General features: G+C 42.0%; 2 protein-coding genes across 6 annotated transcripts; one reads left to right on the top strand and one right to left on the bottom strand.

Moving 5' to 3' along the window:
• Positions 1 to 5,023: 5,023 nt before the first annotated feature.
• Positions 5,024 to 12,033, bottom strand: LOC110493963 (magnesium transporter MRS2 homolog, mitochondrial). 5 transcript variants are annotated; one of them, XR_016484036.1, is made up of 11 exons: positions 11,502 to 12,033; positions 10,298 to 10,362; positions 9,965 to 10,001; positions 9,668 to 9,780; positions 9,265 to 9,441; positions 8,493 to 8,623; positions 7,923 to 8,039; positions 7,434 to 7,590; positions 5,970 to 6,087; positions 5,615 to 5,728; positions 5,024 to 5,426 (listed from the first exon to the last, which is right to left on the bottom strand). XR_016484036.1 is itself a non-coding variant. In XM_036937482.2 (11 exons), the coding sequence occupies exons 1-11, from the start codon at positions 11,689 to 11,691 to the stop codon at positions 5,358 to 5,360; spliced, it is 1,284 nt and encodes a 427-aa protein (XP_036793377.2). In that variant the 5' UTR covers positions 11,692 to 12,033; the 3' UTR covers positions 5,024 to 5,357. The 5 variants fall into 5 exon arrangements, 2 of the variants coding, with proteins under 2 accessions (XP_036793377.2, XP_090044687.1); XM_036937482.2 differs by having other exon boundaries at positions 7,434 to 7,586; XM_090188561.1 differs by having other exon boundaries at positions 7,434 to 7,586; positions 11,596 to 12,033.
• Positions 12,022 to 18,659, top strand: LOC110507329 (lipid scramblase CLPTM1L). The gene is made up of 17 exons (XM_021587267.3): positions 12,022 to 13,060; positions 13,273 to 13,364; positions 13,583 to 13,763; positions 13,891 to 14,030; positions 14,211 to 14,289; positions 14,410 to 14,527; positions 14,628 to 14,722; positions 14,818 to 14,902; positions 15,450 to 15,553; positions 15,702 to 15,767; positions 15,955 to 16,005; positions 16,102 to 16,184; positions 16,288 to 16,322; positions 16,775 to 16,830; positions 16,940 to 16,984; positions 17,241 to 17,356; positions 17,648 to 18,659. The coding sequence occupies exons 1-17, from the start codon at positions 12,857 to 12,859 to the stop codon at positions 17,724 to 17,726; spliced, it is 1,629 nt and encodes a 542-aa protein (XP_021442942.3). The 5' UTR covers positions 12,022 to 12,856; the 3' UTR covers positions 17,727 to 18,659.
• The last annotated feature ends 209 nt before the right edge of the window (positions 18,660 to 18,868 follow it).

Below are 18,868 nucleotides of genomic sequence, written 5' to 3'. Positions count from 1 at the left end.
ATACCGCGTTATGATAAGGTAAACATTTCACGATTTATACACATCTACATAACACATTATCAACATTCATAAAACCACTAGCGGGTTGACTCATAACCGGCAGTCCCGCGGTTATATCTGCGGGGCGGACGGGTTTAGGGTCATTACATGTCGTGTGGCTGAAGGGCACGTGGGTGGCGGGCGGATTAAATAAAGAGAAACAATACCTTTTAAAAAAAATCCAGAAATGTTTAACTATTGTGATATTTTTATAGGCTACATTGAGGTTCTGGTATTTTTTTAAATTTCTTCACGCCTAGAAAAAAAACCTCCACGATTCCGTCATAACTGTCATTTTATAGATAAAAAGAGAGAATTACAGGGGGCAGTTTGGAAAAAAAACGATCCTGTCCTAATTGTCTTGTGGAATAACGGACATTTCTGTGATAAATTCTTAACCAACGTTCTCTAGTAATACTAGTCCCGTGCGAATACGGCTATATCCTTAATAATAGCCTAACTCATGCAGAAGTAAGCATTTCTTGCTGTAAAATTATATACCAAATGTAGGTAAAATGTGGATTTGGGTACAGGAGTGGAGAAATATTTATTTCGTTCTGCATTTTGAGAGAATGCCATGCTCAGTTACTGTAGATAACATCTGGGTGCTGTCTTCATAATAAAAACGGATAGTATTTCAATTTAAACCACATAAAATATGCTTCGAAGCCGAACTCACATCTTATCAGAAACATGTTGGGTCGTTTTCACAGTTTACTTTTGGCTTACAACCGGTCAAACTAAAATCATTTGGACATTTTGCACAGAAAAACTTTCCCGTTTTTTTTTTGTTGCTTCATTGTATTTTCTCCCCAGCCCCTAACTTCTTTGCTCCACGAAAAATGAGAGAACTTTACCGATGTCAACTAGATTGAAGCATTCATTCTATCGATCTATTACATTCTGTTCAGCAAGGGTTTATTTAGTCTTCTAAAGCAACATATAATGACAGAAGCCAACCAAAATGTCGGAAATTATAAGCATAAATACCGAAATCAGGCAAAAACAAATCCTGCACCCCCTGTCAAAATATTGCTCTGCAGCCTCCGACTGTAGCCTAGCGCATTCTCTATATATGCAGGTTGGGTGTGGACCCCAGATTCTCACTTTATAACATATAATCCGGCGGTTGCAGATGGGTTATTTGCAATTGCTTGCGGGTGAACAAACAGCTGACCCGCGCACCACTAGTGTAGACACAAAAGGCCTACCAATACCCCACATGTAATAATTTATTTTATGAATTATTAAATATTTCACATATGGACATATTGGCTATTTTACCCTCCATTCGACTGTTAATGATGAAGGGGTATATCATCACATTAGAGAGATGTTCCTTATTTATATGTGTTGCTGCAATGCTATGTTGTCGTCTTAGGTCTCTCTTGTAGTGAATTGTTTTGTCCTATATTTTTATTTAATTTGTAATGACAAACAGCATGGCAGTGACCATTTTGTGAATAATACAACTAATAAATACATACTACATTACTGTATGTGAATGGCACAATAGTTACAGTGCCTTGCGAAAGTATTCGGCCCCCTTGAACTTTGCGACCTTTTGCCACATTTCAGGCTTCAAACATAAAGATATAAAACTGTATTTTTTTGTGAAGAATCAACAACAAGTGGGACACAATCATGAAGTGGAACGACATTTATTGGATATTTCAAACTTTTTTAACAAATCAAAAACAGAAAAATTGGGCGTGCAAAATTATTCAGCCCCCTTAAGTTAATACTTTGTAGCGCCACCTTTTGCTGCGATTACAGCTGTAAGTCGCTTGGGGTATGTCTCTATCAGTTTTGCACATCGAGAGACTGACATTTTTTCCCATTCCTCCTTGCAAAACAGCTCGAGCTCAGTGAGGTTGGATGGAGAGCATTTGTGAACAGCAGTTTTCAGTTCTTTCCACAGATTCTCGATTGGATTCAGGTTTGGACTTTGACTTGGCCATTCTAACACCTGGATATGTTTATTTTTGAACCATTCCATTGTAGATTTTGCTTTATGTTTTGGATCATTGTCTTGTTGGAAGACAAATCTCCGTCCCAGTCTCAGGTCTTTTGCAGACTACATCAGGTTTTCTTCCAGAATGGTCCTGTATTTGGCTCCATCCATCTTCCCATCAATTTTAACCATCTTCCCTGTCCCTGCTGAAGAAAAGCAGGCCCAAACCATGATGCTGCCACCACCATGTTTGACAGTGGGGATGGTGTGTTCAGGGTGATGAGCTGTGTTGCTTTTACACCAAACATAACATCTTGCATTGTTGCCAAAAAGTTCCATTTTGGTTTCACCTGACCAGAGCACCTTCTTCCACATGTTTGGTGTGTCTCCCAGGTGGCTTGTGGCAAACTTTAAACAACACTTTTTATGGATATCTTTAAGAAATGGCTTTCTTCTTGCCACTCTTCCATAAAGGCCAGATTTGTGCAATATACGACTGATTGTTGTCCTATGGACAGAGTCTCCCACCTCAGCTGTAGATCTCTGCAGTTCATCCAGAGTGATCATGGGCCTCTTGGCTGCATCTCTGATCAGTCTTCTCCTTGTATGAGCTGAAAGTTTAGAGGGACGGCCAGGTCTTGGTAGATTTGCAGTGGTCTGATACTCCTTCCATTTCAATATTATCGCTTGCACAGTGCTCCTTGGGATGTTTAAAGCTTGGGAAATCTTTTTGTATCCAAATCCGGCTTTAAACTTCTTCACAACAGTATCTCGGACCTGCCTGGTGTGTTCCTTGTTCTTCATGATGCTCTCTGCGCTTTTAACGGACCTCTGAGACTATCACAGTGCAGGTGCATTTATACGGAGACTTGATTACACACAGGTGGATTGTATTTATCATCATTAGTCATTTAGGTCAACATTGGATCATTCAGAGATCCTCACTGAACTTCTGGAGAGAGTTTGCTGCACTGAAAGTAAAGGGGCTGAATAATTTTGCACGCCCAATTTTTCTGTTTTTGATTTGTTAAAAAAGTTTGAAATATCCAATAAATGTCGTTCCACTTCATGATTGTGTCCCACTTGTTGTTGATTCTTCACAAAAAAATACAGTTTTATATCTTTATGTTTGAAGCCTGAAATGTGGCAAAAGGTCGCAAAGTTCAAGGGGGCCGAATACTTTCGCAAGGCACTGTATGTTTGACCTGAAGATGAAAACTTGAGTTACACTACATGACCAAAAGTAAAAGTAAAGCTCTTCAAACACCATATGGAGTTGGTCCCTCCTTTGCTTCTATAACAACCTCCACTCTTCTGAGAAGGCTTTCTACTAAACTGAGAAGAAAAAAAACATCCCTTTGTCAGGACCCCGTCTTTCAAAGATAATTCGTAAAAATCCAAATAACTTCACAGATCTTCATTGTAAAGGGTTTAAACACTGTTTCCCATGCTTGTTCAATGAACAGTTAAGGAACATGCACCTGTGAAATGGTCGTTAAGACACTAACAGCTCACAGACGTTAGGCAATTAAGGTCACAGTTAAGAAAACTTAGGACACTAAAGAATCCTTTCTACTGACTCTGAAAAACACCAAAAGAAAGATGCTCAGGGTCCCTGCTCATGCTGCAAGGAGGCATGAGGACTGCAGATGTGGCCAGGGCAATAAATTGCAATGTCTGTACTGAGACGCCTAAGACAGAGCTACAGGGAGACAGGACGGACAGCTGATCGTCCTTGCAGTGGCAGACCACGTGTAACAACACCTGCACATTATCGGTACATCCGAACATCACACCTGCGGGGCAGGTACAGGATAGCAACAACAACTGCCCTAATTACACCAGGAATGCAAAATTCCTCCATCAGTGCTCATTCTGTCCGCAATAGGCTGAACTGATGGCTTGTAGGCCTGTTGTAAGGGAGGTCCTCACCAGACATCACCGGCAACGTCGCCTATGGAGACAAACCCACCTTCGCTGGACCAGACAGGACTGTGAAAAAGTGCTCTTCACTGACGAGTCGCTGTTTTGTCTCACCAGGGATGATGGTCAGATTTGCATTTATCATCAAAGGAATGAGCGTTACACAAAGGCCTGTACTCTGGAGCGGGATCAATTTGGAGGTGGAGGGTCCGTCGTGGTCTGGGGCGGTGTGTCACAGCATCATTGGACTGAGCTTGTTGTCATTGCAGGCAATCTCAACGCTGTGCGTTACAGGGAAGACATCCTCCTCCCTCATGTGGTACCCTTCCTGCGGGCTCATCCTGACATGACCCTCTAGCATGACAATGCCACCAGCCATACTGCTCATTCTGTGCGTGATTTCCTGCAAGACAGGACTGTCAGTGTTCTAGAGCCCGGATCTCAATCCCATTGAGCACATCTGGGACCTGTTGGATCGGAGGGTGAGGGCTAGGGCCATTCCCCCCCAGAAATGCCCAGGAACTTGTAGGTGCCTTGGTGAAAGAGAGGGGTAACATCTCACAGCAAGAACTGGCAAATCTGGTGCAGTCCACGAGGGGATGCCCTGCAGTACTTAATGCAGCTGGTGGCCACACCAGATATTGACTTACTTTTGATTTTGACCCCCCACTTTATTCAGGGACACATTCCATTTCTGTTAGTCACATGTCTGTGGAACTTATTCATTTTATGTCTCAGTTGTGGAATTTCATGTTCATACAAATATTTACACGTTAAGTTGGCTGAAAAGAAACTCAGTTGACAGTGAGAGGACGTGTCTTTTTCTGCTGAGTTTAGATGTTAGAACATTGCTGCGGGGACGTGCTTCCATTAGTGAGGCCGGGCACTGATGTTGGGCAATTAGTCCTGGCTTGCAGTCGGCGGTCCAATTAATTCCAAAGATGTTCGATGGGAGTTGAGGTCAGGGCTCTGTGCAGGCCAGTCAAGTTCTTCCACACCGATCTCGACAAACCATTTCTATATGGACCTCGCTTTGTGAATAGCTGCATTGTCATGCTGAAACAGGAAAGGTCCTTGGGTTTTAGTTCTTTCAAAGTTTGAGACTGCTCAGTACTCTATATCTTTATTTATTAGCTGCATAGTCAGTCAAAACTATGTGAACAGTGGGACCATGTTTTTGGACAGTAAGAATTGGTGCAGTATCCTTGAATACAGATGGAGGTATACAGTGTTCTTCATTATAACAATATATCCAGGATGTTAATAAATACATTAACACTGCTTACAACAGTCTTAAACCAATTGCAAAAAAACTGATATTGAGATTATGAAGAGAAAAAAAACATTCCTCTGCAATAAACGAGTGGAAAATCTCACTGTAGTATGAAAACAGTCAAACAGTTCAGATTCCTCAGCAGAGAGGTGGTGCAACAAGGAACTATCATCTTAGTCCACTCTTCACCTCTCCTCCTTTTGAGTTGATTTGGTTTCTCTTCCAAACTGTTGGGATCTAGGGAGGACAAAGAGGCTTTTTATAACAACACAAGTCATGGAAATGATCTCAAGACGAAACACTGAGTTTAAGCATGATCAAGATGTCAGACAGGGGCTGGTATTGACCATTAGTGAGTTATACACGTTACATATTAGATGATACACATTTATATCCAAATAAATAATAATTAACTATTAAATTACCTGTGGGGGGACGGTAGGCTCAAGGTGTCGACCCAGGAACGAGAGCAGTCTCCTCCAGATTAGTCCACTACCCAGGAACATGAAGCCTGTCACCAGCCAGAACACCTTGGGGTCCTGGGGGAACAAACACGACACCATAGATAAAACTCTGTTCGATCTAGCGTTATATCTCTATGGACCACACACTGAGCCAGTCATCCTTCACCTCAGGTTCATCTGCCATTTAGCAATATTACATTGCTGCAGCTGGCTAGTTTACAATGAGCATGTGTTGCCAGGTTAACAAACTCATTGTTAAAGTGTCTCATGTGTAATTTCTAAGATTAAAGCTTTATCATCAACACATATCATTAACCTCCTCAAACGTGGATTCCAAGTTCATCCCGAAGGCGACGCCCATCAGGCCAAATAGGGAGAGTGAGAAGGTCCCCATGGTGAGCTGCAGGTTCAGACGCATCATCACGTTCCGGTGACTGGGTGGGCCATGGCCCATGGGGACAGACGGAAATGGGATGGTGACAAACTAGGCCTGACTAACAGAGAGCTGGTTAAGCCAATTAACAACAGGAGAAAAGGAAAATGCCATGTTCAGCAGTTGGAAAAACAGGCTAGTTCTCCTGATAGCATTAAATGCAGCTTAGAACAGAAAACAACATCAGGACAAATGAAGTCTACCAAAAGCCAGTTAAATCAGCAATACACTTAAACTGATTTATTTTTGTCTAGCTAGATAATTCTGCCAGCATATTTTGTATGGACGCAGCATGACTATTACACTATACCAGAGATGCATAACTGGTGACGCAGCATGACTATTACACTATACCAGAGATGCATAACTGGCGACGCAGCATGACTATTACACTATACCAGAGATGCATAACTGGCGACGCAGCATGACTATTACACTATACCAGAGATGCATAACTGGTGACGCAGCATGACTATTACACTATACCAGAGATGCATAACTGGCGACGCAGCATGACTATTACACTATACCAGAGATGGATAACTGGTGACGCAGCATGACTATTACACTATACCAGAGATGCATAACTGGCGACGCAGCATGACTATTACACTATACCAGAGATGCATAACTGACGGCCCCCCTTAAATATGACTAACAACAGGTTAAACACATTTTGGCCAAGGGATCTGTGAAATAAGTTTAGTGTGTAATACAATCAAATATAATATTATTCATCTACAATGTATGTTTTTAACCCTGGGCAACATGGGCCTGGGAGGATCACAGGGATATTGATATACACAGTACTTCACCAACTATACATTTGGAAGTCATTGAAGCTTTAAAACTACAACGTTTTGTCTCTTAAAGCTGCAACAACAAAATAATCTCTGGCAAGTGACAAAATGTGTAGAATTACAGGATATTGGCTTGAAAACTGCAAAATGTTGTATCTGATGTCAAGAGACGGGCCTTTAAAAATGTTCCTTCCCAGGGCCCCAGACTTGGTTCGTCTGGCCATGACCTGCTGAAGTCATAGAAAAACTTTTTGTATGCTATTTGTTTTTATCTCACTCGAGGTGTGTTCTGATGAGGGGGTCCCTGATTAATTTTCAATCACAAAAGGGGTCCCCGGGCCCAAAAGGTTGGAGAACCCCTGCCCTATTCCCTACATAGTGGACTATGTAGCGTTTCGCTACACTCGCATTAACATCTGCTAACCATGTGTATGTGACAAATAAAATTTGATTTGATTTGATTTACTTTTGAGGCCTATGGGCCCTGGTCAAACATACTGCACTATATTAGGAAACAAGGACACAGACAGGGTTTAGTTGTCAGTACCTGTCCAGGTTGATGAAGATAACACTCTCGGAGTCGTCTATCAGGCCCTTGAGCTCCCTGGTCGTGTTGCCCAGCTCCTCAGCCTGCATGAAGTAGTTCTCCAGGAGAAGCTCCATCTCCTCAGCATGATCAATGCCCAGACTGCTCTCCTCACTGCCTCCAGAGACACACACAACAACAAGAGAGACCAATAAAGCCTTCATCCAACAACTCTTAAGAAAAACGAGAGAAATGTGTCTCCTGCTGTACCAACCCCTCAGACACACTCACAGACTAGGTTTAAAAGGCTGGACCACAGAGCAGCCACAGTGCCGTGCCCAATGAGCAGTTCAGGAGGTTTATATCAAGTGTGACCCCTGACGTATTGACGCCAACAACCCTCCCGTTGTCCGCTCACTCCCACCATAATGAAAAACGTGTACAATGAACACAAATAATCTCATGAAGTACCATGTGCCTACAAAATCTGCATGTTGAAATTTCACTTACAACACACGTGGATCCGTCCATTTGGTGACACAAAGCTCCTCGATCATCTCCTCTTCGTCTAGGATCTTCAGCAGACTGTCCTTGAAGACCTTGATGTCTGTCTCCAGCTCTGACAGGCTGGGCAGAAAACAGTTAGGATTGAAAAATTCTGGTAACTTGCAAAATCCCGGTTGGAAGTCTCCCGAATCAGGATGGAGAAAGGGAATGAGATTGACGACACAGAGCTAAACCAGCCACGCCTTCTAGTGCAGGATTTCTAGATCCATACAATGGCCCTGGCCCAACTATAACCATAGGTGTTCATCTGTTCTACACCTACAATACATTTTAGTAATTTAGCTGATGCTCAAATCCAGAGTGACTTACAGGAGCAATTAGGGTTAAGTGCCTCGCTCAAGGGCACATTGACAGATATTTCACATAGTCGGCTCGGATTCGAACCAGAAACCTTTCAGTTACTGGCCCAAAGCCCATAATAGAGGATCTGCCTTGATAAGATGAACCAAACGTTACATACAAAAGCAGCAACGCTCCTTATCATGATGTGACTGGCATTGCTTTTCCACTCACTTCTTGCTGTTCTGAAGAAGTATATGCAGTTTGCTGCGATCTGCAGAGAGTAGTTTAGGATCCACAAGTGACTCTAGAATGTCCAGGATGACAGGGTGAACCTCATTCAGTCGAGCCTGAAGGGTGTTTACCTATACACAAAACAAACAGACACATACATGCGTAAACAAATACCAGGTGACACTTTATTTGGATAGTCCCAAGTAGATGGTTTGTAGATGTTCAATAACTGTCAACAACATATCAACTAACTATCCACTAACCCTTATCCTGAGGTACTGACCTGTTGCACCCTCTTCAACCACTGATCATTATTTGACCCTGCTGGTCATCTATGAACATTTGAACATCTTGAAGAACAATCTGGCCTTAATGGCCACGTACTCTTTTAATCTCCACCCGGCACAGCCAGAAGAGGACTGGCCACCCCTCAGAGGCTGGTTCCTCTCTAGGTTTCTTCCTAGGTTCCCGCCTTTCTAGGGAGTTGTTCCTAGCCACAGTGTTTCTACATCTGCATTGCTTGCTGTTTGTGGTTTTAGGCTGGGTTTCTGTATAGCACTTTGTGACATCTGCTGATGTAAAAAAGAGCTTTGTGAATAAATGTAATTGATTGATCCGAACTCTGAACTCAACCCTTACCCTAGCAACAGTTCCTTATCAACAGATAGTATGACCATGAGTAGATCATCAATATGGGACTATCCAAATAAAGTGTGAACAATTGTTGTGATAAATGAATAGTAAATGAGTGATTGCGTAGCGTGTGTCTTACCCTGTGCTGCAGAATAGCTTCAAGGGCTCTGAACTCAAATGGCAGTGAATGAGTGGCCAGAGCTCCATGATCCCCATTCAACTGTGGAGCCAACTCCAGGACCAGCCATCTCTCCAATCCCAGACCTCGGAAATCCAACACCAACAGGCTATTGGGGGTCACTACTGCCTTCAAGGCCTGAAGACACAAGAACAGACTCGGTTCAGGTGCAAAAACGAGTCAAGTTCGGTCACCTGTCTTTTCTAGTGTGCGATTTTCTACTTGTTTTTTTAATCATAGGATTCTCTAAAAGTTAGAGGATAATTTGAGGCTAGCTGTCACGACAGGTGACAAATGCAGCAGTTTAGCTAACAGTACCTTCAGCATAACTCTGTAACACGAAACAAAAACAATATGTAGCTACCTCCATGCGAATGATGATGTTGTTGTTCCTAGCGGTGATGCTGGTGAGGTGTTGGAACCTGAGGTCTCTGGCCTGCAGACTCAGCTCATGATACAGCTCCATCTTCTTCTTCTCTGCGATAGGAATCAGACCAGGGGTCAGAAGTCACACTCAAAATGTATAGGAAGGGCAAATACCTTGTCAGTAACAAAGTACAATAAACAATTGCATTTCGATGTAGTCCTTGTGAGAACAGAAAACTAAAGAAAAGCTAATAATGGGCAAGCTAATGAGGACAATAGATGTTCCAATACTTACCAAATGTGGTTACATTTCCATCTTTGTCAAATTTCATCTATGACAGAAGAGCACAGTTGTAGCTACTGCCAGTATATTTCTGTAGAACTTCTAGATACATTCCACACACTCCCTCAGGTGAACAATATAGGTAGTCACAAAGAACTGACACATTGGTTCTCTCTTCTTGCATTTTGCAGAAGCAACCTTTTTTTTAATAGAATGTTGGCATTGTCAATGTTGATAAACATTTGATCATGTCCGATATACTGCTGACAGACATAACATTCAGGAGAGACTAGAATAACAATTTCAAATTGGATATGATTGACACAACTAAAACTTGCCACTTACCATAACAAAAGCAGGAGCCACACTGGAGAGGGATGCCTCAGTTCCTCTATGGCGAATGAAATATGCTGCCAATTAAACAACATTAATAATCCATTAGCCAACAACAACATTTGTGTTGCAGCTAGATCTTCCTTTTCAGGGGGGTTTATCAGCAGTTGGCATCCAATCTTATGGTGCATGACCTACTGTACTGGAGTGTGGGCCAGAGACGGGGAGAAACTAAATCCTACCTGCCAGCCCCGTTGCTCTTAAAAAAAAATTAAATATTTGAGACTATATCTAATGACGTTCTACTTAATATACTCTAAACTAACTTCCTGTTTCCCCTTCTCCCTCATATTAGATCTCAGCCTCTCTCTTTCCCTCTGATACTACCCACAGTGTAGCAATGCATGCTCCACAGTCTCTGTTTCCTGGCAATAACCACACTTTCATGTTGGATGCTTTGTTGTCACATTTAAGGACATATTCAACTGGTTGTGTCCCACTCTTAATCTTGTAAGAATAGCCTCCTCTCTTCTGTTCTTTCCTGGCGCCCTCCCCAACTTTCCTCTGTACTTGAAATAAATGCCGGCCCATAGTATCTCTATTCCACTGCTCCTGCCATCTCTGCACCTTCACTGTCCACATCAGGCTTTTTGCCACTGCATGGCTCATTGAAACGACAACATCAACACTACTAAGTGCTGGTTTCACCAGTACATCAACTGCCTCGTTCCCCTCCACCCCTACATGGGCTGGGACCCAAGTCAATCTTATCTGTATACTAATCTGTCTATTCCTGCCATGGGTTTGTAGCACTTTGGAAAGCAGGTATTGTCTGCTACATGAGCTAAAGGACTGGAGACTCATTAACACTGCACATGAATCAGAGCAAATAACTACTATGTCTGGCTTGACTTCCTCCAGCCACTGGAAGGCCAACAGTATGGCCATCAGCTCCACAGCCAGATGATCTGTAATACGTTTCCTGACTTCCACCCCACATCCCTGCACTACAAATGCTGACCCAGTACATCCTGTCCTTGGATCTTTTGAACCACCTGTGTAAATGACCACACAATCCTGATACACAGTATCCAGATGTCTCTTAAACAAATAAATGTATGTAGTCTCCCCAACACCCCTAAATCAACTACTGGAGGCGGGAGTAGCCTTGTGCAGCTAGGTCTAGCCATAACAGTAAAAATGTTACATCGCCTACCAGACGGACATGATCGCAACAGTGTTGCTTTCCCCCTCGTCACCGGCTGATGCTTGGAGAGTTGGCATTTTATAGGTGATCTGGAACAACTCACTGTTCTGCAGGTCAAAAAGCCGGCGAGGACCCTGAATTTAATGTCCAGAGATCTCCGAAGACCACCCATGGTGAACGACTTGAAACAAGATTCCATTGCTTTGTTCAGCACCACTGCATTTTAGCAAAGTGTCCTTAGTTATTTAGCAACTTTGTTGGTCTAGCCAGCTGATCAGTTGCATTACTGGTTATTCCACTTGCATCCGGAACAGAATCACTAACGTAGGCTAGGTAGCTAGTAAACTTATCAGCACTGTTCTGCAAAATCATACAACCGTTTCAGTCCAAAGTCGGGTAAAATGCTGGATCAAATCCCCGAGCTGACAAGGTAAAAAGCTGTCGTTCTGCCCCTGAGCAAGGCAGTTAACCCACTGTTTCCCGGGCGCCGAAGACGTAGATGTCGATTAAGGCAGCCCCTCTTTGATTCAGAGGGGTTGGGTTAAATTCAGAAGACACATTTCAGTTGAATGCATGCAGTTGTAAAACTAACTAGGTATCCCCTTTATTTAGCTAGTTAGCACGCAAACAAGGCGCTAGCTAGTAAGTTAGCTAACTGCTAACGTTAGCGAACAAACTTCTATGCCGCTAGCAGGAGACTAGCTCGTGCTTCCCGAACGAACTTCTCAACCTGTCGCAAAAAAGTGCCATATGTGAGTAAAATAACAATAGGCTTGCATCTGGTATTGCTAAATCCAAGATACGTTATTCCTCCTAAACACAGGGACAGCTGGCTCAGAGCAACTACAACCAGCAGGCATTGGGGTGTTTTGGTGTTACAGTAACACGTGCTCGTGCATGACCCTGAACTCGAGAGGATGAATCAATTTCAACCAATGAAGTTGTTCAACGAAAGAAAACCTTACTTGAGATTTCCGTAAATGTTCGGGAAGAAACAAAACACCCTACACATTTTCCAATTTATCCACGAAATGTAATTTCCCTATGCTGAAAGTATACATCACATTGAGGGCTGTGTTTTCACATTGTGGGTACCACTGTGGGCACCCATTCGTCACCCAGTATTTGACGTGACGTAGACCGAGGAGACGCAGCATCACCACCATCACCGAATAGGCGTCTCCGCGTGCTGCCTGGATACAGTTCTGGGTTAGAAGATGCGGAGCGGCATGATGCGCCTGATTTGACAAATTGTATATTTTCTGATATCATTGACGCACTTTTGTGGTCCTATACTCCTAGCTTTAGCTGTCAATGTCCACCATTCGTTTTGGTCGTTTTTTATTTTTACATTTCATACCAGTATGTTCCCTTCGTGCTATTCAAAGCCGACGAGTTCAAAGGACCTATTCAAAAGGACTTATCTGACAAAGATTTTACTAGGAGTGTTCGTCGTGTATATGTCACACACCTGCTGGGTGATTTATGGCTTTGTGTACACCAAGCCTTGTGAGAGAGGTAAAGGAGACTGCATTTCTTCCTATCTTGCAGAAAGACCTCGTCTCCAGGTAAATAGTGGCCTTGATCTTACACATACTGCAGTGAAACCCTAGATTTAGGGTAGGTTTTTAGTGCAATTAATAATTTTTAGCTATTGTATTTGGTCAGAGAATTCATGCATCACAATTTAATTAGTGACCATGGTGCACAAGAAGTGTCTTTCAGAGCCCATAAAGATAAATTGAATTGAATCAATGCAAAGTCTCATTTATTTTAACAGCTCAGCATTTTCTCCAGTTTGAGGCCTGACCACAGTGAACTCAACCTCATCATCAAGATAGATGACTTTGACATACATTCTAAATTTGAAAGGTAGGCCGAAGTCCCATTTAAATCTGCAGTCATGTGGCGTAGAAATAGCATGTCACTTTTAGTCGAGTATAAAGATAAGGTTATGGGCTGCATCCCTAATGACACTGTATTCCCTATGGTCCCTGGTCTAAAGTAGTGCACTATATAGACACTATGGTGTCATTTGGGACAGAAGCCTATATCTCTCACCTGTCACCATTGCTTTTCTTGATTTAAAGGGTGGTGAATGTATCCCTGCCGTTGGCAACACGTAACAACGGGACTCTGCACACATTGGTTTATGTACACAAGTTTGGAGTGTCTCCCTTGCAGGATAACCGGCAGGTCCATCATGTTGCCCAGCTCAGCACCTACATGATGTCCCGAAAAAATCTCAGCTCTGCTAAAGAGGTCCTCAAAGTAAGACAACAAAACGATTCCTCTATGTTTCAGTCTGGACTGGCAAAAGATCAGCTGTAACGGCTCTGTTTGGTTGACCCATTTGATCATCTCCTTCATGGCTTCTCCTGGTCTTGCCTTTTCTCAGAAACATGCTGCCACTGCTCCTCGAGTAGTAGACAGACCCATCTCTCACTGGAGGTCCCGTCTAACCCTAAACATGATGTCAGAGGACTTCACCTTCAACAGAGGGACCTTGCCAAGTGATGTCCGGCGCTACATGAGAGTGTAAGTCTCATATAAAATGTTTGTATTGTGTGAGTGTGTTTATTTGGGGAGTGGGTGTGCACTACAAGGCCTACAGTACACTTATATAGCACAGCATCACTCACATTATGGAGAGCTAGCTACAGAGATGGTGAGAAATATGGATGTTTTGTATTTCAGATATTTTGTCTCGTGTTTTAGATTTCAGGATGAGAACAGGATGGTATATCTGCCACTTTTACATATTGATGAACTCAGCGTCAGGGTAAAGGACATGATGGTGAGATGTTACTCTTCTTGTAAATTATATTACAGTTATAAATACTACTTTCAAGAACATTAAAACATGCCTCACAAAGAGGGCTTGGAGGATACTTGTTTTTACAGCATGTGTTTGTAGGAGATTAACGGCTCCACAACCAAACTACCTCTTACAATATCCTACGAAGGCCTATCGCTGAGGCAATTCCGTCTCTGGATCCACATGCAGGATGTAATGTTTTCACTGAAACGTTTTGGTTAGTTTATTACTTTAGCCCTCCTTCTAAACTACTGAGATAACAACATACGTTTGTCAACTTCTTGTAAAATGACTTTTTTTTGCTTCATTTATTACAGGGTTCACTGAGGTGAATATAGATGAAATCAAAGGTGTTCTTGTGGACAACAACTTGTACCTGTTAGCATTGACTACCTTGGTGACCGCATTCCATGTAAGTGATTTGTCTATGAGAGTTCATGACTTCTATCACAAAGATCATTTCAAATCATGTCAGCCATCTACAGTGTTCTTTGTCTAATTTTTCAGTTCATATTTGAATTCCTGGCCTTTAAAAATGACATAAGCTTTTGGAGGAAGAAGAAAAACATGGTGGGCATGTCTCGTAAAACAGGTGAGAGTGATCTTTATTATAATGCATTTCATGTTCTTATTTATGCATCCAAGGTTTCATGCCAATTTCCTAATTGAGTTAGGGAAGATGAGGTGTCAGGCTTGAAATACGTTCCAAATTGCACCCTATTCCCTCTATAGTACACTACTTTTGACCATGGTAGTGCACTACATAGGGAATAGGGTACCATTTGGGACAGTTTGTGTAGATTTGGGTATCAGTACTACAGATAGTTATCCATGGCAGGCCTCTGGATAAACCCACCATCCGCCCACAAACACTACCTCCAGCAGCACACGAATCTACTGATCTACTCCCATCTACCTCAGAACTTTTTTTATTTTATTTTATTTTATTTCACCTTTATTTAACCAGGTTGGCAAGTTGAGAACAAGTTCTCATTTACAACTGCGACCTGGCCAAGATAAAGCAAAGCAGTTCGACACATACAACAACACAGAGTTACACATGGAGTAAAACAAACATACAGTCAATAATACAGTAACTAACCCAGCTCTATCTGTTTCTCTATGCTGTTCTGTTCCAGTGCTGTGGAGATGCTTTAGCACCATAGTGATTCTCCTGAAAATGCTGGAGGAACAAAGCAGCTTGCTAGGTCTCATTCCTGTTGGAATAGGAACCACAATTGAGGTATCTGCCATGAATCAGCAGTTTGGAAAGGATTTAGAACATCAACACAAATAATCAATGCTTTTTGCCAACCATAGCTGTGGATGGCAGAAGGTTCTGTGTGACCATACCAGGTCTCATGAATTCCTTCTTCTCCCTCTACCTATAGGTGTGGAAGGTGAAAAAGGTCTCCAAAATACAGCTACAGTGGAGAACCTCTAGGTCTATAGTTCATGTACGTATTACAAACAAGTATAGAAATAGTTTATTCACGTTGTGTGCATGGAGGGCCAATGAGTATATGTTGATTTAATTAAGAATCTGTTATTGAAAAAACTGATTGAAATAAATGTATCTTTTAGTGTTTAAAAACAAACAGTAGTATAAATTCAGGATTATTCCTTGAAACTGGTTGTCTTCAGGTTGGTAAATTTGATGAGTCAGAGAGAAAGACTATACAACATGACACACAGGTAAGTGCTGAATTAGTGGTGTGTTTGGTTCCTCTTAACACTAATACCATAAATCAAGCAGACAAGTATTTTCTAATGCAGTTCTCCATTTTCTAGGCAATGAAATGCCTGTCTTATTTAGTGTACCCTCTGTCTATTAGTGGAGCCATCTTCTCTCTGGTATACCTGAGGTATAAAAAGTAAGACAAGTCTGGAGTTTAATTACATTTAAAATATAACTAAATAGGTTTGATGAGGACATTGATCATCAACTTATCTAATATTCACATTTTATTTTGACAGCTACTATTCATGGTTAATCAACAGCCTTGTCAGTGGTAAGTTTACACATACTCTATCAACCCTCCTTGGAGGTTATATTTTGAATGTAATATCAATTGATCACACAAATACAATATTTGATATAGATCTTTAACACTAGCCTGGTCAAGCAGACTGAACGATGCACTCACTATTTGTTGTACTGTGAAGTGAAACAGAATGTGCCCTACCGAGAGATCAGGCTGGTTCACAAGGTTCACATTGACATAAATTCGCTGAATACCCACACTAACACACGGCGATATGTGCAACGTTATTGCACATTACATATAGCCTACTTTTGGCCAGCTAATAGCTTAACCACCAATCAAGCAACATGGACTAAACATTCAACTCATGTTGCTGCAGCATTATTTTGCTTTGACAATAAAGGTCAAATTAAGATCCTACATCTTGTATTAGTGGGTAATATCAATAATTCCAACTGAAACTGGGCTTCCCCCTGCAGGGATTTATGCTTTTGGATTCCTCTCTATGGCTCCTCAGCTGTTCATTAACTTCAAGGTTTGTCTTACTTTGTCCTAATTTAGAGCATAATGAGCCCTGAGTAAAATGTTCTGTTTTGACACAAATCTTCACTTCACTTTCTTTTCTTCCTCTTGTTCTTCTTCAGTTGAAGTCCGTGGGCCATTTGCAATGGAACGTATTGATGTATAAAGTGAGTAGTAACTGTTTTATAGTATAATTCATTGTTGTTGTTAGAGCGATAAGCAGCTGCTTACCTAAAGTCCATCTAAAGTGTCATCAAGTTGTCTGTTCTTCTTCACATTGACACTGTGTATGCATCCCAAATGGCCCTCTATTCCATAGTGCATCCTATGGGCCCTGGTCAAAAGTAGTGCACTATAGGGAATAGGGTTTCATTGGGGGTGCATTCAGAGTGAGAATTAAGCATTCTTGTGCCTTCTCTTTAGGCAGTCAATACATTCGTCAACGATGCCTTTGCCTGTGTCTTCAGCACACACCCATCCCACCAGCTGGGCTGCTTCAGGGATGAGATTCTGTTTCTCCTCTACCTTTACCAGAGGAGGTGGGTGGGACACAGTTCAGCTATCGTCAGTGACCCTGAAATACTCTAGACTACGTCCCAAATGGCACCCTATTCCCATATGGCTCTGGTCCAAAGTAGTGCACTTTAGAGAATAGGGCACCATTTGGGATATAGCCCTATAGTCACTCGTTATTAGATAATTTAACTTTTCATCATTCTGAGCCCTTCTGTGATCTATTGACCTGGATGAGCAGGGGTTTGGTTTCTGACAGTTAACAAAACATGTGATCTCATTCATTTACTTCTCTATCTGCCCCCCACCCCCTGTAGGCTTTACTCTACAAACAAGACCAGATGTCGTGAGTATGGATCATGCCACCACAACCACAGGAAACTCAAAGCCCAATGATGACTGAGGTCATCACCAGAAAACATGGTTGAATGAAGGAAACATACCTGCACATGGTGGGGTTGTAAACAGCATGGGAGGCTCTCTGAGGGTGCATCAGGGTTTATTAGAAGCCTTTAGTAAAGTTCAGAATTAGTTTTGTAAGTAGAGAATACAGCTTATTTTCAGTCAACCCTGTGTTAACCACTGATATTTCCATGTGTTAGAAGTTTGACCAACCCGTATGTAGCCAACAGAAGCATGAACCGTTTTTTAGTGATACATATTGATTACTGCATTGTTAGGTTTGAGGCTAGCAATAAAGGCATTTTACTGTACTTGTGGACATGACATTAACACTTGAAAAAGGAGGCTGCCCCTCGCCCTGCCTGCACTGCTCCATGTTACCAGATATAACCAGTATGTAGCCTACTGAAGCATAAAGCTTCCCCTTGCCCTGCCTGTACTGCTCCATATAGTCCACAAGGAGGCAGTGTTGTCAGCCCCTTGCTGTACTGTTTTCTGCTTGTTCTTTCAGTCCTCTACTTCCTGTTTGAGAATAGTACATGTATAGATGGGTGCTAAAGGGGAGGAATGAGAAACATGTACAAAAGATGGAGTAACGTGAAGTACAGTGAACTCCTGATAAATCCAATGTCTTTGGACAGTCATATGTGAGAGCTAACCGGAACATGCACATAACCTGTATCTATCCAGGCTGTATTTGAAATGGGACGATTGAGCTACAATGCACTAATGAGGTTTTTTGCACTTTGCATACAATGCGCACTTATCAGGAATCAACTGTACTTTTAAATAATTAAGATACTGTAAGGTCTTTAAAAATTAAGTAGGAAGCGTAGCCTGATGTTTTTTAATCACATCCTTCTACCAGGGTTTATGGAATGACTTTCCTCTTTGATTAAATTATTACAATTAAATGATTTACCTGTATCTCTGTTGCATTGTCATGACTAATGAAAAGCATTAGCTGGTGTACACACAACGACAATTATTTAGTGTAGAGGTGCTGACCAACAGCGAATGAACTGTAAGCTATAAAAACAAACAGTTGCACAGTCCATACTAATACAGTCCCAGTAATCTACTCGGTAAAACACTAATGCCATGAATGCTTGAACCAGGTTTTGTAGACAAACAGT

This window comes from Oncorhynchus mykiss, chromosome 2, assembly GCF_057628025.1.
Source record: "Oncorhynchus mykiss isolate SJ-2025 chromosome 2, ASM5762802v1, whole genome shotgun sequence".
Taxonomy (NCBI): domain Eukaryota; kingdom Metazoa; phylum Chordata; class Actinopteri; order Salmoniformes; family Salmonidae; genus Oncorhynchus; species Oncorhynchus mykiss.
The sequence above is the reverse complement of the archived record's forward strand: the minus strand, read 5'-3'. Positions and strand labels throughout refer to the sequence as shown.